Source organism: Pectinophora gossypiella, unplaced genomic scaffold, assembly GCF_024362695.1.
Source record: "Pectinophora gossypiella unplaced genomic scaffold, ilPecGoss1.1 Pgos_43, whole genome shotgun sequence".
NCBI classification, from domain to species: Eukaryota; Metazoa; Arthropoda; class Insecta; order Lepidoptera; family Gelechiidae; genus Pectinophora; species Pectinophora gossypiella.
This window is the reverse complement of record NW_026063253.1, coordinates 392,723-415,174: the sequence shown is the minus strand read 5'-3', so window position 1 is coordinate 415,174 and position 22,452 is coordinate 392,723. Positions and strand designations below refer to the sequence as shown.

At 38.3% G+C, this 22,452-nt stretch overlaps 1 protein-coding gene and 2 long non-coding RNA genes across 3 annotated transcripts; 1 reads left to right on the top strand and 2 right to left on the bottom strand.

Moving 5' to 3' along the window:
• Nucleotides 1-8,247: 8,247 nt before the first annotated feature.
• On the bottom strand, nucleotides 8,248-14,139 carry LOC126381296 (uncharacterized). Its single transcript, XM_050030799.1, has 2 exons — nucleotides 13,399-14,139; nucleotides 8,248-8,757 (listed from the first exon to the last, which is right to left on the bottom strand). The coding sequence occupies exons 1-2, from the start codon at nucleotides 13,775-13,777 to the stop codon at nucleotides 8,483-8,485; spliced, it is 654 nt and encodes a 217-aa protein (XP_049886756.1). The 5' UTR covers nucleotides 13,778-14,139; the 3' UTR covers nucleotides 8,248-8,482.
• A 4,640-nt stretch (nucleotides 14,140-18,779) lies between these two features.
• LOC126381301 (uncharacterized) lies at nucleotides 18,780-19,820 on the top strand. The gene is made up of 3 exons (XR_007568766.1): nucleotides 18,780-19,274; nucleotides 19,395-19,509; nucleotides 19,617-19,820. It is a non-coding gene; the product is annotated as an uncharacterized LOC126381301 (long non-coding RNA).
• A 1,095-nt stretch (nucleotides 19,821-20,915) lies between these two features.
• On the bottom strand, nucleotides 20,916-22,242 carry LOC126381299 (uncharacterized). Its single transcript, XR_007568764.1, has 3 exons — nucleotides 21,749-22,242; nucleotides 21,433-21,612; nucleotides 20,916-20,930 (listed from the first exon to the last, which is right to left on the bottom strand). It is a non-coding gene; the product is annotated as an uncharacterized LOC126381299 (long non-coding RNA).
• Between the last annotated feature and the right edge of the window lie 210 nt (nucleotides 22,243-22,452).

The window sequence follows — 22,452 nt, the reverse complement described above, 5'->3', positions numbered from 1 at the left end:
TTGAGGATTTGGCGACACATGTTTGGCGAAGAAAACCTTCTACATCAACTATTCACAAAGACGTGAAATCATTCATCAATTACGCATAAGACTACTTATATTTTTTTAAAGCTTTTAAACTTTTCCAATTTATCAAATTATAAAGGAAAACAAATAAAAAAGGGACTCAGCTTTAACACATGTGTCAATTTTCACTCGCTCATTTTCAAACGGCATTTTAATTGCTTCATAAATTCCACACAAGTTAACGACTTTAAAAGGACTTTGGACGAAAGCACAGCCCGGACAATCCGTATAAAAATTTCATTCTTACCCTGTGTTGCCTAACGCGTTAGTGCAAGCGAGACAGTCCGCACGCTCTGTCCCTTACTTCTTCCTCTCAGACGACGCCCTGAGCCGAGGTTCGCGCCCAACTGGGCACCCTCAGGCCTGTCGTCTTAAACGTTGTACCGGGTGAGAGCCTTCAGCGCTCCCCATTTGTACGGCCAAGTAGTTAATGCCATCTGCGGCAAATCTACAACAAGTAAAAAATAAAGAAAGACCCAGAGGGGATGAGGTTGCCGCCCAATACATATTTGTGCGGGGCAGAGAATTATCGTTCTACGTATATAATGATTATTTCTTATTCTATGACGAAAGTATACAAACTTTTTTACTTGGTCCAAACATACCGGGGCTCAATAAACAAAATTTAGGTGAAAAATAATGGTTTATGGACATTAATCTCTGAGGGCCGGGAGGTGTCGAGGTGCGACTAGTAATGGAGTTGTGGTGTCGAGCCCTAAGTGAAGAGTTTTCAGTCCAACCCCTTAGCGGCATAATATATAAAGCATCAAAACCGGGAGGCCGAGTTTATTTAAGACTCACAATTTACTTACCGCGTTTTTGGCACTGCTGAGCTGATAACTTGTTTTTATTACTAATTGTTTTGCGTTTAATCAGTATCTGAGCCAGGCTTCGTCTTCTATCGGGTGGGTTGTTAGATGGACGAACTGGTAGACACTGCAGATAAGTTTTGATTTGCTGGCACCTTTAGAAGCCAACTTTAATAAACTTTTCTAAACGAAATTCGGAGACAAGACTCCCGGACTAACCCACTAAAACTTCCCAAACTACAGCACCGCTTCAGGTAAAAAGGTGAAAGGTGTAAAAAACTTCTCAAGTGGGAACTCTATAAAGGCTTTTACGTTGGTGTAAACACTTAGGAATTTGGCAGCTATTTTCTCCCGATCCAATAAGAAATCTTACTTGAAGAAACTTGGTTTTCTTGTGGCTTAGTTATTTATAGACTTTTTAACCTTGTACCTGGTCTACTTTACTTTTTTGCTGGACTGGGATTGAATAAAAACATACAATGCGTTCATACATAAACATAACATAAACAGCCTATATACGTCCCACTGCTGGGGACAGGCCTCCCCTCAATCAACCGCAATGCGTTCACCTGCTTTTTTTTCCGGACATATTGTAAAAGCTGGCAGTGTGTTTCTATCCTTTCCAATATGTTGGACCACATGGAACACACACACACACACACACACACACAAGTCGTGGATAACTTCTGTTACCTTGGCGCTACCACAGAACATAATCTCTTCAACAATAAAGACATGCGCATTAGCAAATTGTAGCTAAAAAAAACCCGTTACGCTTTGAAAAATAATACACTTACTTTTAATACCTGGTCGTTTAATAAAAAGGAAAGAGCATTGTTTTAAGAGGTTTCGCCGCGCCTGTCGTAATATTAGCAGCAATGGGAATATTGTTACTTTTCCTTATGACCTTTGGGACACCACAAAGCATCTTAAGAGATAAACATCGTTGAAATACACGCGAAATGACAACAGGGTGATGTTTAAATCCTCTGTCTTTTATCTGAGAATATTGTTATTTTTCATATTTTCTAGACTGACAACTTTACACTATCGGCGATTACAGACGTTTAGAAGCGAGCACTATCAAAGCAAACGCGAAAAACCGAAGTCTATGTTCAAACCCGATGATAGACGATTGAGTAGAGAGGGCATAACGTTTAGTCAAACACACATTACATACAGTTAAAAACTGACCAGTGGGTATAACACCATAACATTGCAAACCTTTCGATAAGTAGTCATGGTCTGTCGATTGACTGAAAAATTAAAGCTTTAATTTTTCACTGATATCAGAAAGCGATCGCCTCTTCGTTGTTCCTAAAAATTTTACATAACACAATGAATACATTCCAATGGGAGTCAGAAGTACATCAATTGCGAGATGAACTAAGTACCCACACCTCACCGAGCTTTATGTTTAACCAACATAAAGGGTGAGCCGTATCGCATTCTATAATAGATCATCTGTGTTAGTGAAATTTGCACACACACAAGATAATTAATAATAATGTGTATATTGAGCTTATTATATAATAATTTACACAAACGTACCACAAACGGGTCGCCGACGTGTTGTTCTTAGACAATCGCATAGCATTGTTTTAAGTTTACGCGGTTATTATCACAATTAAAACACATAATAACGGGTTCTTACCGGGAGTCTCATATCCCTATTTGAAACGCGGTAAGATCCCGTTATTATGTGTTTTAATTATAATCGCATAGCAGTTTTATAAAAAAAGTAATCAATATAAGTAATAACACAGATCATATTAATAATATAAGTAATCAATATAATTAATATGCGGGATAAAGCCAAAAGCATTTGTAATTTTCGGAAGAACGGTGATACTTATAAATAAATATTAATGCCTAATTTTAAATTTAGAATCTCTCTCTCTCTCTATTTAAGAGCTGCGCTCTAGTCGGTGGAGTAACCGCCATTCCTCTCTTCTTCCCGCCAAAACCTTCACCTCCCGATACGACACGACCTGCACCTTCTCTTTTATTTGTTTCATAAATGTTATCCTAGGTCTACCCCTTCCTCTCTTCCCTTCAATTTTTCCTTCTATAATGTTTGTTATAAATGAATCGTGTCGTATCAGGTGGCCAATCATATTTCCTCTCCGGTTCTCTATAGTCTTCAATATGGTTCTCTTTTCTTCAACTCTTTCCAGCACTTTTTCATTTGACACCATTTCAGTCCAGCTTATACCCTCCATCCTTCGCCAACACCACATCTCAAACGCTTCCAACCTCTCTCTGTCTCTCTTTGTCATAGTCCACGTGGCTTCCATAGAGTGCAATGCTCCAAATATATGATTTAATAAACCGTTTCCTTATTTTTAAATTTAGAATACTAAAACAAAAATAAAACATATTTTCAATAACATTTAACGGCACATGTAAGGTGTAGCGAGCGTGATATTGTTATTAAATTTTCTATCGTGACTAGCATTTTACCTCTGTCCGCCATTGACCCAAAATCCCAGTCATTTAATTTCTTAGTGAAATATACGAAAACATCCAAGTCACGCTGAGTTATTATGGATAATAAGGCGAGGGAAATAATGTCGTAAATTAAAAAATAAATTCCGAGAAAAACAAATTCTTCTCAGCGTAAATGCTATTAAAAATATCATCAACGTAGACTAAGATCAAATTATACAAGTACTTGTAATTTGCAAGAAATATTCGCGGTGGATCTCACTCTATTCGCGAGATTAAATTCATGGCAGGATCTTGACAAAATGTAGTACGCACTGGTATTATTTCGCGTTGCGTTTTTACCTGCTTCTAAATCCAATAGTATTAACCTTAGACACAACTGCCACAAAATACAAGGGCAGGGGTAGGGGTTTATTTTCACATATTTATATATTCATATTCATTTATTCCTTGTAACATTTTGATCGAAATAATAATGGGTGGAAGATATAAAAGTACTACAAGGGTCATCATTTATAGCCAAAAACAAAGATAAAATATGCATAGAAGGTTAAACGAAGACAACAATGTATGGTGCCATCTATATCTTTTTTTTTTTAATGTTTTATTGCGACCATGTGTTCGTAGTTGCGACCATATGTTCGTAATTGCGACCTTGTGTTCGTAAATGGTATATCTATTTGGTGCATCATTGCATGTACGCACAGCGGCTGGGCTTAATACAGTAGATATTCTTCTTTTTAGTTTTGAAAGAGGCTTCTTCTCTTCTTCTATTGTGTGGGTTTCGAGGTGGATTACCAACCTCATCAACCCTGGCGTAAGGGTTACTATTGAACCGCCAAAGGCCGCTGACATGACTCACGTAACGACTACGTACTTACATCAGTAAGTAGTAACCGGGAACAACGGCTTAACGGGCCTTCCGGAGCACGGATCGTCTTACTTTCGGACAATCTGGTGATCAGCCTATAATATCTAAAATTGGGATCACAAGGTGATTTATTTCCCCACCGGGATTCGAAGCCGGAAACTCCGGATCGTGAGCCCAGCGCTCAACTACTGGACCACAAACGCCGTCGCGAGGGAGGGTTGTAGGAGAAGATTGTATATATTTACCTCGTAACCTTCGACACCTTCTGGGCGACCTCGCTCCATTTTAGGCCTCGTTAAAGCCTTCAAGCAAGTCTGGGGCCAAGAGCAAACCCGTCAATGGCAAAAAAGCCTAACTAGGAACCGCAGCGTCTTTGCGATACAGTGAGTAAGTCAGAAATCTCGGCGTGGCACGTCAACATTTATCTGCGTCGGGCGACAAACGACAGTAATTAACATTCCCTCGGAGCCGACAGCCGACATGTTGCACCTATTGTGGCTGCATTGTGTTCACTGGCTTCTTGTTACAAATGGCTAGGCGTTTACTAATAAACCGTCATGAATAACCATGCTATATGTGGTTTAGGATTAGCCATTCTAGCTGTGAAAACATCGGCGCTAATTCCTGTGCACACCATCTGATTTTATTTAATGTTATACCTGTCATTTTTTTATCCGCTGAAAAGGAAAGCGACGAATGATTTATAGCTGTTAATTTAAAAAAGAATGAGTTAATGAATTAAACCCAGGCAAATCAAATAGGTATCACGCTGGTATGACGTGTGCTGTCAACTTAATTCTGTCGTGTTATAGGCAAATGGAATTTTATAGAGGGTTGTTTCAGATTTGCGCCTAAAAACCTGTGTTATAAATAACCTAAAAATATTATGCTTGTCGATTATCCGTACCTTTCCTTTTCGGCAAATAAGAAAATGATAGGTACTTATAACTTAAAATAAAATAAGATGGTTTCTGATAGGAATTAGCAACATTATCGAGCTTTCTGTTAGACCAACTTAAACTTGATAGGTGGTGAGCCGTAACGGAAGGAAGAAAAGGAAGAAAGAAAGAAAACAAGAAAGAAAAGATTTATTTCCATATTGGATGCCGTATTAACAAACTTAGTTAAAAAAGTAATGTATTACTTAAAAAAAAGAAACAAATATACATAAATAATTAAGGATTTACACAGTGGAGGCACCCAAAATAAAAACACGTGCTAGCACAGGCTACAGCGCTGGTTTTATGGCAGACCTATCGTGAGCCACGGACATATCAAACTCAATGTATCACACTGTATTGTACTGTCCTACACAGCACAACCTCAACTGATTACCAACAAGTGACTGATTAATTAGTTAGGCGACCTACGAACTATGTAGTCTGGTATAGTCTGAGACGTAATCCTGAGACTGCCACTAATCTGCAGAGCAGCACCAGAGCTGCATCTTTGTCAATGTCTCCGGTAAGGACCACCATTAACAATATCGGACGACCGCCGACCGGCATTGCTATTTAGACGGATTACTTCAGTAAAAAAAACTTCTACAAAACTGCTACATAAAACTCATTCTTGTGTTTTCAGAAGATTATACACTACACTACTACACATTACACTACATTACTATTATACTATTACTTATTCATTTATAAAGACACCAGGGTTGATGAGGCTGATAATTCACCTCACAACCCACACGATAGAAGACGGCATACCGCGTAAGTGCGAGCAAGACACATTCTTCGCACTCTCCCTCTTACTCTTTAGCGGCTTATGGCCATTTGAGACTAAAGCATAGAATAAGGAATAATACTACGTCATCATCAGCCCATTAACGTCCCCACTGCTGGGACACGGGCCTTCCCTATAGATGGATAGGGAGATCGGGCCTTAAACCATCACGCGGGCCCAGTGCGGATTGATGGTTATTAACGACTGCTAATGCAGCCGGGACCAACGGCTTAACGTGCCTTCCGAAACTTTTTTTTGTGGTCACCCATCCTATGACCGGCCTTTGCGATTGTTGAAGTTGAAAAGTTGCTTAACTTCAACAATCGCAGACCGAGCGCGTTAACCGCTGCGCCACCGAGCTCCTCCTACTACGTATAGAACTGCAACTCTCTGCTCCCCACCAGCGGCTGAGCTAAGTTTTCCTCCCCCCCCCCCCCCCTCGAACATAGTTTAGACTCGAATCGTATGGCGTCAGACGTCACACACAGTTGCACGTGTACGAGAATATCAATGTGTAGTGTCTGTGTAAAACGGGGTTGTTTGCATGAAGTGTCCGGGGTGTGCTACGGAGACGAGACAACAGTATAAACTTCCTAGGGTTGCGTAATTACTACTTAAGGAAAGTGCCTCAGCATTGATAAATCTATCTTATTAAATTAAGTTTTCGTTAAAAGCCCCTTTCCAGGAATCGTTATACTAATTAATTTACAGCATTAGCATGACTTTTAAGACTTTGCATGAGTTCTTTACCGATGTTCCTACTATGGGTACCTAGTAATATTAGTCGCAACGCTGTAACTGGAACGTACACCATGACATCATCTGCACACATCGTATGGCATTTCTATGTGCTTTGTATAATACAAATCAATTTGCTTAATGGATATGCTGACAGGGTCCAACATGCTGACATTTCTAATGACAAAAGGCTCTATTTACTTATATGTTTGACGAATAAGAAATGGCAGGAATAATTTAAAATAAGATCATGGGGATTGAGAGCTCGGTGGCGCAGCGGTAAACGCGCTCGGTCTGCGATTGTTGAAGTTAAGCAACTTTCGCAAAGGCCGGTTATAGGATGGGTGACCACAAAAAAAAATTCATCTCGAGCTCCTCCGTGCTTCGGAAGACACGTTAAGCCGTTGGTCCCGGCTGCATCAGCAGTCGTTAATAACCACCAATCCGCACTGGGCCCGCGTGGTGGTTTAAGGCCCGATCTCCCTATCCATCCATAGGGAAGGCCCGTGCCCCAGCAGTGGAAAAGGTTAATGGGCTGGTGATGATGGGGATCGAGGTCACTGTTAACTTACATGTTTCCTTGCAAAATCTGGCGTTACCTGGCACAGCCTAGCGTATGGTATCCTGTGCGCAATATCACATAACTTCAATTGGCAAAAGTGTAATATAATGCCGAAAAGAAAATATCGAACATAATTACACGTTATACCTCTGGCCCCGAATAGTAATATTTTTATTCGCTCCAGAGTGGTACAAAAGATCTTAAATATAGTATAATATTATTGTAAAAAAAGTCCATCACTCAAGCATATAGCGTGCGAAAATTAAATAATTTAAAATTAAAGGAACATGCTTTAAATCTAATCTTTAATAAATCTGTCTTAAAAACAACAGCACACTAGATAATAAACACACTATAAGTAAATATTATATTTATTTAAATTAACCCAAAAATTTAAATTGAAATTGTAATGTGTCTTAATAGAAATAAATATCATCATCATCATCATCAGCCGTAAGAAATAAATATAATATATAATAATATAAAATTAAAAAAAAAATTAAGTAGGTATTTCATTTATTATATTTGTTTGTTAATAATATTTACTTATCAAAAAAAACATAGATTTATTTATTTGTTATAACAATTAGCTTAACTTATGTTGGTACCTTATTAGTAGAGAGAATTTGATAGGTACGCTTAATGAGGTCGAAGTAAGTAGGTCATTATTTTGGAAAAGATTATTTTTAATTAAACAATTACTAGCTATTACTAATTGTTACTCGGAAGTGTATATGCGTACTGTTTGAACGGTTTTAATTTTAAGTAAGTAGATAACTTCGCAACATCCTTATGGACCCCTACAGTAATTAAACAAGGATTTAGTCTACGACTGACTACTCTTAAATACATTTTAGTGTGCAAATTAAGCGTAATTTTACGTACCGTTGTTAGTCCTAAAGCATAAAGTACGCGGTAGTAAAGAGCAGGTGTGTGACTGTATTACTTGTGACGTAAAATATAAGTGATGTTAGAATTGTGCAAAACAGAAATTAAATAAAGTCGTCAGCAACTGTGTTGGGGCTAGTTCTTGATTGTGCAGGGATTCCAGAATAAAATGCTTCACGATGATTGACTTTCACTGGTTTATTACGTGAATTGATACAAATTTATGTGGTGCGTGGACGCGACGTAACGCGTCGCGCGCAAAGGTTGATCGGCGAGTGATCGAAGATGGCGGCGCGGAGCGGCGCGGGGGCATCGCGGGTGTCGCGGGGGACGCGGGCGGTGACCGACGCGGGCGCGGGGCGGTTGTCATTATGTGCGTGAACAGGCTCCCGGGGTTGGAACATCCTGTTCCAAAGATGGTTCATGTGCTGGTAGGGGGCACAGCCGGTTGTAAGCTCTCCGAATGCTTCCGGTCGCAGTGGTGACGTCAGCGACGCGTGAGATGCCGTCAGGTCCGGGGTGTAGGCAGGTGACTCTTCCCAGCAGCCAGCGGTTAGGCGGAAGGCGATCGTCCTTCACGAGGACCATGTCGCCGACTAGTAGCTCTCCTTTGTTATGCTGCCATTTGGTTCTTTTTTGTAGCTCTGAAATATATTCTTTATAATATCGATTCCAGAAGTGTGCAGTCAGTGCCATTGTTCTTTTATAACGAGACAATGTGCAGATTCGAGCTTCTCTCTCTAGGTCGATCTGTGGATGAGGCAGCATAGTTAGGGTTCGTCCGATTAAGAAGTGAGATGGAGTCAAGGGAGTGAGATCATTAGGATCCGACGATAACGGAGTCAACGGGCGTGAATTGAGAATTCCCTCTATTTGAACGAGGACTGTGTTCATTTCCTCATATGTCAAATGCGCTAATGAAAGGACTCTTTTAAGATGATGCTTAATAGATTTGACCGAGCTTTCAGCCAAGCCGTTGAAATGAGGGCTATAAGCAGGTGAGAATTTAAAGTTAATTGCCCGCTCTGATGCATATGAACTTATGTCGTTACATTTGGCCTTAAGAAACTTTGACATCTCATTGTAAGCACCAAGAAAATTAGTACCATTATCCGAGTATATATTAACAGGTTTACCTCTACGAGTCGTAAATCTATTAAGTGCGGCTAAAAAAGCCTCCGTGCTTAAGTCGGTAACTAGCTCAATGTGAACTGCTCTTACAGCCAGGCAGACAAAGATACAAATATACGATTTTACCAATTTGCAACCTCTACCTTTTCTGTCCGCTATGATAATAGGGCCGGCGTAGTCAACGGCCGTGCTAGAAAATGGAAAGTCTGAGTGAAGTCGTTCAGTAGGTAAATTGGCCATTATAGGCTGAATAGACTTACCAGTGTGTCTACAACAAGTATGGCATTCATGAGTTATCTTTCTAGCCAGATTACGACCACCTATGGTCCAGTATTTATGTCTTAATACAGAAAGTAGTAGTTGAGGACCTGAATGCATTAATATTTTGTGAAAATGTCGGAATAAGAGCTGCGTTATGTGATGAGATGCGTGAAGTAAAATTGGGTGCTTTGTATCATAATCGTAATTAGAGTTAGAAAGCCTACCTCCCACGCGAATGACACCTTCATCTGACAAAAATGGATTTAAATTCAACAGTTTATTTTTAGCAGGTAAGTGTTTTTGTTTATGTAACATTTTATGCTCATTGTAGAATACAGTTAATTGAACTATTTTGCATAAAGCAATTGTAGAAAAAGTTAATTCCGGTATTTTTAAAAATCCAGTACGTTTTGCAGAGGGATGACGACAGTTGTGTATGAATCTTAGTATATAAGCTGTCACGCGTTGTAGTTTGCTGAAATCAGAGAATTTATCTGTATAATTAGTTTCCTCACTAGATAGATGACAAGTTTGTGTGGCTTTCGTTTCAGGTAAAGCAGTGAGCATGTGCTTTGGTTGAGTTGGCCAGTCAGAATTAGTATGTAATAGAAATGTGGGCCCTGCGAACCAAAGATTACAATTAAGTAGATGAATGGGATTACAACCTCTCGAACCGATGTCAGCGGGATTTAACTTTGTGGGTACGTACATCCAATCTTCGGGAAGGGTGACATCTGAGATTTCGTTAATACGATGCAATACAAATGATTTTAAAGATGCTTTAGGGGCCCTTATCCAACCCAAAACAATTGTTGAGTCACACCAAAAATAACAGTTGTCAATTTTGATTCTTAAGGCAGTTTTCACCTTTATTGCCAATCGAACTGCCAACAATGCTCCACAAAGCTCTAATCGGGGTGTTGTCATACCCTTTAGTGGGGCAACCTTGCTCTTTGCCATGACCAGATGAACAGTGATGCTGCCATCTAGGGAAATGCTACGTAAGTATACACACGCACTATAAGCATGAAGAGATGCGTCGCAAAAAGTATGAAGTTCAATACCCTTTGGAGAAGTACATATTATATGTCGTGGAACAACAATGTTGTTTAATTGAGAAAGAGAACTTAAGAATGTTGACCAATCTTTTCCTATAGAATCGGGTACACATTCGTCCCATGAAACCTTCGAAACCCAAAGTTTTTGAAGAATGATTTTACCTTGTAAAATACACGGGTTAATAAGACCTAATGGATCAAAAATCTGTCCTATTGTAGACAAGATCGATCGCTTACTAACCTTCTCATTTGATGACTCAACATTAACCGAAAATGATAACATATCAGACCTACAAGCCCATCGCAAGCCTAATGTTTTGGCTTCATCGTCATTTATTAGTTTGAGCAAATTGTCATCATTATTATCATTTTGAATATTTTCCAAGATATGCGGAATATTTGAACGCCATTTTCTTAAATAAAATTGTCCTTGCTTAAGTTGATCAATTACACCCTTAATTATGTGAATAAGAGTTGACTCGGAGTCGTGTCCGCTGATGTAATCATCAATGTAAAAATCATGTAATATTGTTTCACGTACTAACGGGTCATCACACTCTTGTCCCAATTGGACAAGGCAGCGCGTAGCAAGATACGGAGCCGATTCAGTGCCGTAAGTGACAGTATTTAAATCATATATTTTTATTTCTTGTGTGGGTTCGAACCGCCACAATATCTGTTGTAAGCATCGCTGATGTTCTGCTACAAGTACACAGCGGTACATTTTTTCACAATCAGAGGTGACTACGTACTTATGTTGACGGAAACGAATAAGAATATTAATTAAGTCATCTTGAACAGTTGGACCTACACTCTGAATGTCATTGAAGGATATACCTGAAGTAGTTTTAGCTGAGGCGTCAAATACCACTCTCAGTTTGGTGGTAAGACTGGACTCTCGTACAACACCGTGGTGGGGAACTGTGTAAGTAGGGTTTTCATTAATATTATCAGTGTTAGTCAATGACATATGGCCGAGGTCAATGTACTCACGTATAAAATCATTATATTGTTGTTTGAACAATGGGAAACGTTTAAATTTACGTTCCAACGATAGGAAACGGTTTAATGCTTGATCGTAAGAATTACCTAACGTTGCGGGCGTCTGTTTTAAAGGAATCTGAACTATAAAGCGACCGTCGTCTTGACGTTTAGTTGTAGCGACAAAATGTTGTTCACACTCGTGCTCTTCCTTAGTAGTTTTGCGAGGTGACGGAACAGACTCTAACTCGAAAAATGTATCAAGTTGATTTTGTACATTGACTTCATTAATGAAATGGCAATGAACTGTATTGACGGGTGATTGTTTATGGTTACAAGTATGAAATGAACCTGACACCAACCACCCGAGCTTGGTGTTACTGAGCACCGGCATATTTTTGCCTAATGATATACGTTCAGTACCTAGAATATTCCAGAATACTTCAGCGCTGAGCAACATGTCGATCTCAGACGGTGAATTGAATGTTGGGTCAGCTAATGTGATATTTTTATGTATATTTAATGGTTCAATATCAAAGTAAGTCATAGGCAACATTTGTGTTATTTGTGGAATAATAAAGCAACTAATGTTTGTTGTGTATTTTTCAGTTCGTGACGATAAAGTAATATCAGAACGTTTATGAATGCGAATTGATTCACGACTCAAACCTTCGACCGTAGTCGACGTCGAGTAAATAGGAAGTTTCAACTTATTTCTTAACTTTTCAGTTATAAAGTTAGACGTGCTCCCATTGTCTAGTAAAGCGCGCACTTTATGTAGTTTACCATCAGTGTCGACAACGCTAACAAGTGCCGTGGAGAGAAGAACGCTACTACGGTGAGTAGATGATAAAACAATATCATTTGGTATTGATTGGTCCTCACATATTGATTCTGTTTCAGAGCTGGCGTCCTCCTGCGCAGCTAGTACGACGCAGTTATTGTTCGCAGACGTAGCAGGGCGGGCAGAGGTGGAAGGCTGCTCGGGAGCAGTATGCGTCGTCTCATTGGTGTGGAGTAACGTGTTGTGATACTTAGTACAGATTCTGCACGGACCAAATCTACACCGTTTTACCTCATGTCCTTGACGTAAACAATTGGAGCATAATTTCAATTGTTTGATTTTATGGTTTTTTTCTTGAATAGATAAGAGCTTGAATTTTGTACACTGGTAAATAGGATGGTTTTGTTTACACAAAGGACATGAATATTGTCTTTGTGTATTTGAGTTTTCATTAACGATAAATGTACGCGGCCGAGCACCTGCAGGCTCGCTATGCCTACGTCTATTCTGACCCTGATCCACCATGGTTTCTAGCAATTCCGCGCGATTGTTAATGAACTTAGTAAAAACATCCAAAGTAGGCATTTTTTCAAGATCATTGGTATGTTCTTTCCATTTACGATTAGTAACTTGATCAAGTTTGCCAGAAGCCATGTGAACAATTAATATATCCCAGTTTTTGGTGTCAACATTGAGTGTTTTAAGTGACCTTATATTTTTATTAATAATGTCGACCAAATTACGTAAAGCAACCGATGACTCTTTAGCTATCGGTTCGATATCTAATAACGCTTGTATGTGATTGCTAACTAAAACCTTGTCATTTTGGTAGCGCTCGCATAATAATTTCCAAGCTACATCGTAATTATGTGCAGAGAAATCTAAGCAACTTATGACATTTGCAGCTTTGTCCTTTAAAGATGATCGCAAATAGTGAAATTTGTTTACTTTTGGTATAGTATCGTTCTCATGAATAAGTGACGTGAAGGTATCATGAAATTCAAGCCAGTTTTCGTAATGGCCAGAAAAGGTAGGCAAATGTATCGTAGGTAATCGCAAGCTTGGCCCACCTGTTGCAAGTACAGTACCAGACACGGAGGCTGCCGACGACACGTTGTCTCTGCCTGGCTGCGGAGAGGCAAACCTGCTCGCGAAATCTCGCGCTCTGCCGACGCTCGCGAAGTACTCAGCATCGAACTTCTCGCGATATTGGTACTCCTTCTCACAGTCCGCATCTGAAATTTCCGTGCAACCTTCTATTTCAACTTGTAATATATCATATTCATTATACCATTCCTCGACCTTGGTTAACCTAATATTAAGTTCGCTAAGCTGTGCGCTACTAGGTTTTTCGCATGTGGTAATAACGTCTAAATAGGCGATGAATTGAGTTAGTTTTGATCGATATGAACTACGTTTTCGTCGTAGTACTGGCAACGTACTCGTCATGTTTATGACTATTTAGGTAGGTAAAAGCTGCAATGATAGAATAAAAATATTACGGTAAGTATGTGTAATGTAGCGCAAAAAAATGCTATTAGTGCGTGAATGAAGTTACCCAAGTAGTAGTAAATACCTATAATAACATTCAGAAACTCAAGTTGATTTCCTTTTAAAGAATTAATTTTTTTTAAAGCGCAAATAGGTAATAAGAGTGTTAGTAATTGAATGAGGAAGATTATAATCCGTCATGTGAAGAAAAATAATTATGTGTGATGCGTACAATGAGAATATAACTGATAATCAAGGTGCAAGTAGGTTCTTGTTGTTATTGAACAACAATACCAATTGAAAAAAATAATTTGAAAAAATAAAACAGAAAACAAAAAATGTTTTTAAGGCGCAAACGTAAAGACAGAAATATACTAAACTTAAAGATAATAAGGCGTGCAGAGCAGAGCGGGCAAGAAAGCAGTGCGATCAGCTGGCACGACGTGGCAAATACTGGTCGCGCCGGCCGCCGACTCGACAAAATGGCGCAGCGATGGCGCACTAGCGTGTTGGCCCGGCCCGGCGTCTGCACCGCTAAATGCCCCGAACCGACGACGCGTCTGCGTCCGCCAGAATCACTGGAATGCGATAAGAAAATGTAGGTAATTGTTTCGCAAATAGCTTATAACCCTTTTTTCAGCACTGCCGGGCAAAAATATTAAACCTCTTGAAAGATAAACTTCAAATAAAGACTTAAATGTGCGAGTATGATGCCATCGTAATGGGTAGAGATGAATAACAACATCGAATGTTTGTTAAAAGAACAAGAAAAAAAATAAAAAATGGCGCTTTATAAAGTAAATGCAGGGCAACTAAATGCAAGTTAAGAATGAGAATCCAAATCGTAATGTGTATTAGGTAAGTAGGTATAATGATACCGAATAAAAGGACTAGTACCTATTTGTAAAAAATTTAAAGAATTTAACGTAGGTATATGCAATAGGTATTTAAAGAACCCAAATGCACTTGACGCGTAATAATACTGATCGACAAACACCACATAGGTATTTGTAAATTATGTTGAAACTAGGTAATGCAATAGGTAGGATAGAATCGGAACGAACTCACTGGTTATGGCTGGCCTTTCCCAAAATCCTTTGTGCTCGCTCACTCACTAACTTTGACTGCACCGATGCTCGATGAAGTTTATCCGGAACAATAACGCCTGCTTAGAATGACTTTCCCCGCTGCGTATGCTATGCTGGTAGAAATCCGGCTCGAAGGACCATTTGTTGGGGCTAGTTCTTGATTGTGCAGGGATTCCAGAATAAAATGCTTCACGATGATTGACTTTCACTGGTTTATTACGTGAATTGATACAAATTTATGTGGTGCGTGGACGCGACGTAACGCGTCGCGCGCAAAGGTTGATCGGCGAGTGATCGAAGATGGCGGCGCGGAGCGGCGCGGGGGCATCGCGGGTGTCGCGGGGGACGCGGGCGGTGACCGACGCGGGCGCGGGGCGGTTGTCATTATGTGCGTGAACAAACTGCTAATTTTATTACCTATGTCGAGGGATTTTTTGCGGTAAAAATGTTTTTAGAATTCATTCTTGTGTGAGTTATGAGGTGGCTTACCAACCTCATCAACCCTGGTGTCAGGGTTACTATTGAGCCGCCATACGCCCCTGACACGACTCATGTAACGACTGCTTACTTACATCAGTAAGTAGTAACCGGGACCAACGTGCCTTCCGAAGTATAATATGTTAGTAATTACGATAAATATAGATATAATTACTAATTTATTACCTATTGATGATTTCAGTACTTATTAATTTATTTATTTTTATTGATATTATTTTTAAGACTAGTGTCTCATGCATTCTGTATGACGTATAATGAATATTATGAATAAATGATTTGATTTGATTTGAAGGACGGATCACCTTACTTTCAGACAATCAGGTGATCAGCCCGTAATGTCCTAACCAAACTAGGGATCACAAAGTGGTTTTTGTGTTATTGCACATCACGTACTTTGAAAATTAAAACATGACATAAACATATATACGTCCCACTGCTGTGCACAGGCCTCTCCCCAATCAACCGGAGCGGGTATGGAGCATACTTCACCACGCTGCTCCACTGCGGGTTGGTGCATCGGGTGAGTAAGCGCGGAATCATCTTATTTTTCCAAACAATCAGGTGATTCAAGCCTTTAAAGTTCTTACCAAAAAAACGACAGTCTCACAAAGTGATTTCGACAATGTTACCATTGGGAATCGTACGCGGACCTCCAGATCGTGAGCCTAACGCTCTACCCACTAGCCCACGGAGGCATCCAGCAGGATAAAAATATAAGTAATTAAATAAACTATACAGGTTTCCTGTTCCTTATATCGAAGATAACATGACATTGATGTAGGTATATGATAACCTCATTAATAGTAAAGCGGACGTGGGATATAACCTTATTACTAATATTAGTTTTCAAAACAGAAAATAAGTAAAGTTATCAACGTCGTTAAAATGATTATTATGCTAATAGAATTTGCGTCTCAGATGTTATTTTCGGGTTTTTTATGACATTCATTGCTATACTACAAGTTGGAAAAACAACTGATACACGTAAGTACATTAATAATAATGGCATATTATTTTCGCGGCGACTAAAAACTTAAAGGGCGACTAATTGTTTTGTTACAAATAATTACTTGGCAGCGATTAAATATTATTGCGACAATTATATTAGATGAGCTTCGAAATGCAAGGATTTATAAAAACTCAATAATGGCTGCTACTTTAAGGTAGCAAAAATATTTAACAGGGCCAATGAAATTATAGGTGAGGTATTATAAATAATGACTTGGCGACTAATATTAAGACAGGAGAATTAAAAATATTTTATTGGCAAATATAGGCTTCCATATAAAAATACACTTTCGGGCTGCGATTTGCAAGCACCTAAAAAAATAAAACGGGTACTGTAATTAAGTATTAGGATTCTAATATTTTTGTTTGGGAATCAAAATTTAATGAAAACGGCGCCAAGCGCGCACGCTTAGCAGAGTGCGGGCCGCGGTGCGGGGGGTGGTGTAGGGCGTTATTAGCCAATGGCAAGCGGCGGGCGGTTATCAAGGGATGATACGATTGCCTGTTATTGTTTACTTGTAATATTTTCACAAGTGTCACTATACCGAACAACGTTTCTACAATTTTTGAAAACAATTTTTACTATTAGCCGAAGTCTCTTTTGAAGTTTTTTCATTCTCTATATGATCTATTTGACATATTTTTGGTTAGTTGTGACCATCGAGGCCCGAAGGGCTGAGAGGCGGCGGTGAAGATTTGTTTCGTAACGACAGCAGTTACGGGTGCGAGCGAAGCGAGCACGGAAATTCGCGGCACCCCGACACTGTAGATATAGGGTACGAAGGCTGTATGGCAGGGGGCGAGCAAAGCGAGCCCCCTGCCATATAGCCGAGTGGGTTAGGTTACTTGTGACTATCGAGGCCCGAAGGGCCGAGAGGCGGCGGTGAAGACCTTTTAAGGTCACAGATTTTGAAGGTTTATTAACAGTAGTGTAATGAATGTTCGGCATCATGATATTTGGGACAAATGTATTTCGGCCAACCCTAACTTCGGAAAATAGTTTTTCCCACAAATGAAACGTCGGAGTAACGAAAAGAACGAATTGTTATTAAGTCAAACGAAACTTAGGCAAACGTGATTTCAGCGAAGTGAAAAAAACCGAAACGATAATAGTCGAAAAGTTTTCTGTTTAATGAAATTCGGCAGAAAAAACCATGAAACTTAAGATACAAGTATTATCAAGTATCATTATAAACCAATAATATTTTTTGCATGCCAATATTTGCTTTATTTAGACCTCATAAAATGTCGCACATAGTATGTTTTATATGACCATGTGCATATTTTTTCTCACCCCATTTAATTTTATAAAGGACCTCATTGTATAATTTATAAAAGCCTATTTTCTATATTTTATCGGCCGTCAAGTTGTCGCCTAACAATAAATTTACTTGCTACACAAAAAAATCGCTGCCAATTTAAATTTAAATAAAGCTTATAACTTAATATAAAGCTGCCACTTTATGCTTAAAAGGCTACTTCACTGTAGCTGCCAACCTATTATTTTTGCTACCCATTTTAATTATTTTTAAAACCCTAAATCACATTATTTTGTCGCCGCGTTAAATACATGCCAATAATAATTACTTATAGCTAAAGTTTTAGCATGTACATACCGTTTTTAAATAAAATTCAGAATTCGTTTTTATTTATGTACCAAGTATTTGCACAAAATGGTAAATAAAATTTCCACGTTATTTGATTAATGAAATATTTTAATTGTATAGAGCGGGCTTATAATAAATTTAGAATACATTCTCAAAGCAAAAATACAGCTTTTTAAATGACCTTTTAGTAAACAAAACTGTATCTAATTACTAAACACGTTTTCAATTTTCCTAGCATGCTAAAAACCAGTTAAAAACCTCTGTAATTTAAATAAGGAACCCAGCAAAAAAGGAACGCATGGCTACATTTTTTGGAGCGCGCTTTTGTGTAAACGTGTGCCGTAATCGCCGCGGAAGGAGCAAAAAGTTTCACAAAGCCCGCTAACTCCTAGCTACCAGTTTTATTTTTTAAATCTTATCCATTTAGATTTGAAGCTGAATGCGCGTTCTGAGAGTCACAGGGTTGATGGTAAGGTTGATACTTTTACGTTAGTTTTTTATGATTGTATTTACTTGAGTCTGGACCCGTGGTAGCCCAGTTGGTAGAACGCTTGCCTCTCACTTTGAGGTCGCAGGTTCGAATCCAGCACAGGCCTCAACCAATGATTGTCGAATTTGTTTGCAAATTCATGTTTGGATCATAAATGATTATCACGTGCTCAGCGGTGAACGAAAACATCGTGAGTAAACCCACATTCCCGAAAAATGCATTTTCGGAGGTATGTGACCTAACCTGTGTTGGGCTGGGGGGCTACCGGCTAAGACGAAGCCGATTCAGATTGGAGCAAATCGAACATCGATTTGATTCTGTCGTACCGCGTAAGCAGCCAAGATGGCGATCCCCGATTCGTGACGTCACATGAAGTTCGGCAAGCCGATTGAACGAATGATTTCAGTACTTTTGACACTAAAATCGCTACCGCGTAAAAAATCGAAGTTCGGCGTCTGAAGCCGATTCCCATTGGAAGTGTCAGTTGAAGCCGGGCACTTTTCAGTAACCGTGATCAATATTAATTTCTTATTTTCACTGTTTTTCACCAATATTAGGAGCTATTTACGGTGGGCGACAAATTTTAGGAACATCTTAATCAATATAAAATTGATATCGGCGTGGATTTTCGTGTTTAAATACCTAAATACAGTGTCATGGAGATAGTCGTTTTATGGGCTGCTGCGGAAGAAAATGTCTTCAGAATCTTGAGCAAATCGATTGCAGGATACTTCGAGAGAAAAGCCAGTATATACTTCTCACAGGTACATCTATTTATAACATTATTTCTGACAAGTGGCTCAATGTTTACAGAGGAAAAGTTGCTGAACTTACTAGAAGCGAGTTTTGATCATTTCATACTTATCTATTTTGTTTTGTTTCAGAGAGTAGCTACATTGGTAATTTTAGATTATCAAAAGATGCATTTCGGACTTTGTATCATGACTTAGGACCATATCTGAAGGTCCAATGCTCTACAACTGTGCAATCGACTTTAAGGTAGGTGGTTACTATATTATGTTATATTTTACCTTATATTTTGATAATTAAAGTTGTACTACAACATTACATGAATCCAATATAATATCTGTATGTTATAATTACAGTGACAAATGCCCTCAATCAGCCTGCAATCGTGAGATAATATATCAAGTTTCCTCGGACAAAAACTGAGCATATAGAAGTCTCCAGAAGTTTTAATGACAAATTTGGATTTCTTGGAGTACTTGGATGCATCCATGGCACACACATTGCCATTATCCAACCTCACAAGTGGGAAGAGGCCTTCTTCAATAGCAAGTATTACCATTCATTGCATGTTGTTGGTAAGAATCATGCCTTTAACTAGCTACATTTGTTTTGATTCTTATGATTGAGTCGCTAAAAATATTTTAATTTTCAGGTTTGTGATGGAGATATGTGCATTTGTGATGCATCCAATGGGAGTGTTAGTGCTAGACTGCTAGCCAAGATAACCATATTTGGAACAACAGCACTTTGAGAAGGGAAAAGGAACATCTCCTTAATTTTAATATGTTTAAGTTCATTAAGTGGACTTGTGTGGTCCTTGAAATGTAAATTATAAAGTCAGTGTGGTGTAATCAAAAGTGGCAGATTTGTTGAATACAACATCTAAACAAACCTTTCTTTATTGACATCAAATAAACTATTTTCATTATGCATATTTATTTATTTTGTGTTATTACATAATTTGTTTCATAGCACCCCTCTCATTAACCAACTTATCTCTCAAGTAGATACATTTTTTCTAATCTTGTGTCCATTGTACTTAATAAAGTAGTCCATCTATCTTTAACTTGTAATAAATAAATCCATTTATTTTGTATAAATACAAGCTTGCGGGGCCTTATTGGACTAGACTATTTGTAATGTGTAATAGTATAGTCAAAAAAGCCCTGCGGGTGGATCAAAGAAATGTAATCAATTAGAACATACTACAAATATAATATTGTTCCCAATTCTTACTATAATATGGAAATATAAGTTAATTGCATCCAACATCTTCATCAATACACCTATACAAATCTTTTTATTAGATAGTAGTTGGCAAGGAGTGGGTGTATACATATACTATACACCTCTGCCTACCCCTTCGGGAATAGAAGCGTGATGCTATATTATTTTTGTTTCAAAATAGTTCTTGGTAAAATGATATCTAGTTGCTTTGTCTTTAATGTACTTTAATGTTACCCCTAGACAAACTCACTTAAATAACATGACCAAACTTAAGTATTTAAATTAAATACAACTTCACTTAAATAACATAAATGGAGTACTTATACTTTAGCTTAAATATTTACATACAAGTTTATTGAATACATATGTTTTTACTTAAGTATTTTAACTTAGTTTCTCTAGTGTCTTCGTTCTTGAGAATCGTCATGTTGCTATTCTTTAACCTGTAATAAATAAATCCATTAATTCATATAAAATACATGCGAAATATAAACAGTCACAATATGACAAAGTTTTTATGACGTCTATAGTGTACATTAGTAATAGTCTTTATAGACTAGTTATAATCCTTTATTACTTTAATTATTTGGGTGATCCCGGCAAGGCAAAAATTTTGTAAAGTGGTCCTTCATGAATTAAAAGTTTAGGAACACTAGCCGACTCTAATGGAATGAAATACAATGCAAAGAAAATATTTTGGAATGTAATAAAGTAGCACATACAAAGGTATAAGGATATTTATATTTGGCCTTTATTCTTGCTATAGTATGGAGTAAAATATGCTGATCAAGGAGGTAAATTTGGGTATATAACATACATACAATCTTTATGCTACATCCCTGGCGGGGTAGGCAGTAAGGACAGACCACTAAGTGTCGTGATCCTTATAAACTTCTCCTACTTGCTCCAATTCCATACAATTTTTAATAAGTTTGAGTAAATTACCTTATATTGGTCTTCACCTAGCTTCCTCCAGCAGCAGCCGAAGCAACTCTGTTTGCATATCCGCGGCCTTGCTATTAGCTTCAGCAGCTGTAGCCAGCCAGCTTGTTAACTGCTGAAACAAGTCGCTCCTCCATGTCTAGCCTCCGACTCTCTAGATCTAGTAGGTAGTAAATCGGTGATCTAGAAAAACAAAAAGATACATTTACAAGTTTCCAACAAACTATTTAAGTTGTTGAACAATGAATAGGTTCATTATGTGACTATTCTTTCTTGACTTGTTTCTTACTACTACTAGATTAATAAATAATTTACTTACATTTCTTTCGTTATTGTTGTTATTGTATAAATTCTGAGAAGATAAAACTGTTGCATTCGGCGCGAATTCAAGTATGTCAGCTGATATAACATAACGTCATTTTTCTTTTTTTTTTGCGTTTCATTACTTCAGTTGCAAAAGAAAAATCCGTCGTTGCATTTTCCTTTTGTTTTAAACATTTGTAAGACTTTACAAAGTGATTAACTAAAAATATTATCAATTAATAAAAATAACATACAAAATTAGTCTGTATTTTTTAATTTCATAATGATATAAAATATTAAATGTTTACCAAATGTCTCAACGGAACGCAAGACCAAAAGTCATTCGTTCAATCATGCACCCCTCTAATATGTCTATTATTATCTATGGATTGATTTTCATCCAGATTGCAATGAACATCGGAAATTACCCGGTACCAAACGCCGAACTTCGATTTATCTGAATCGTTTTCAAGTCGCCGAAGTTCGGCGAATTAGCCGGTAGGCCCCCTGGTTTTTCCTTCGCGAGTTGGAAGGTCAGACAAGCAGTCGCTTCTATAAAAAACTGGACCTGTCAAATCTTCAGGTTAGGTAAGCGGACCTTGTGAAAAACGAGAGGATTGATTTACTGGAGTCTGCTTATTAGAAAACATAGTATGGAAAACATTGTAATGAAACTTGAATAAGTCTTCTGCCGATCTGCAGTACAACAACGTGGTAAAG

Bases quoted from the DNA above. Each gene is read 5' to 3' on its own strand.
- LOC126381296 (XM_050030799.1), bottom strand. From the start codon at position 13,777: ATGACGAGTACGTTGCCAGTACTACGACGAAAACGTAGTTCATATCGA. The intron at 8,758-13,398 runs GTGGGCCAAGCT...AATATATTTCAG, and splicing joins TGGTACTGTACTTGCAACAG to AGCTACAAAAAAGAACCAAA.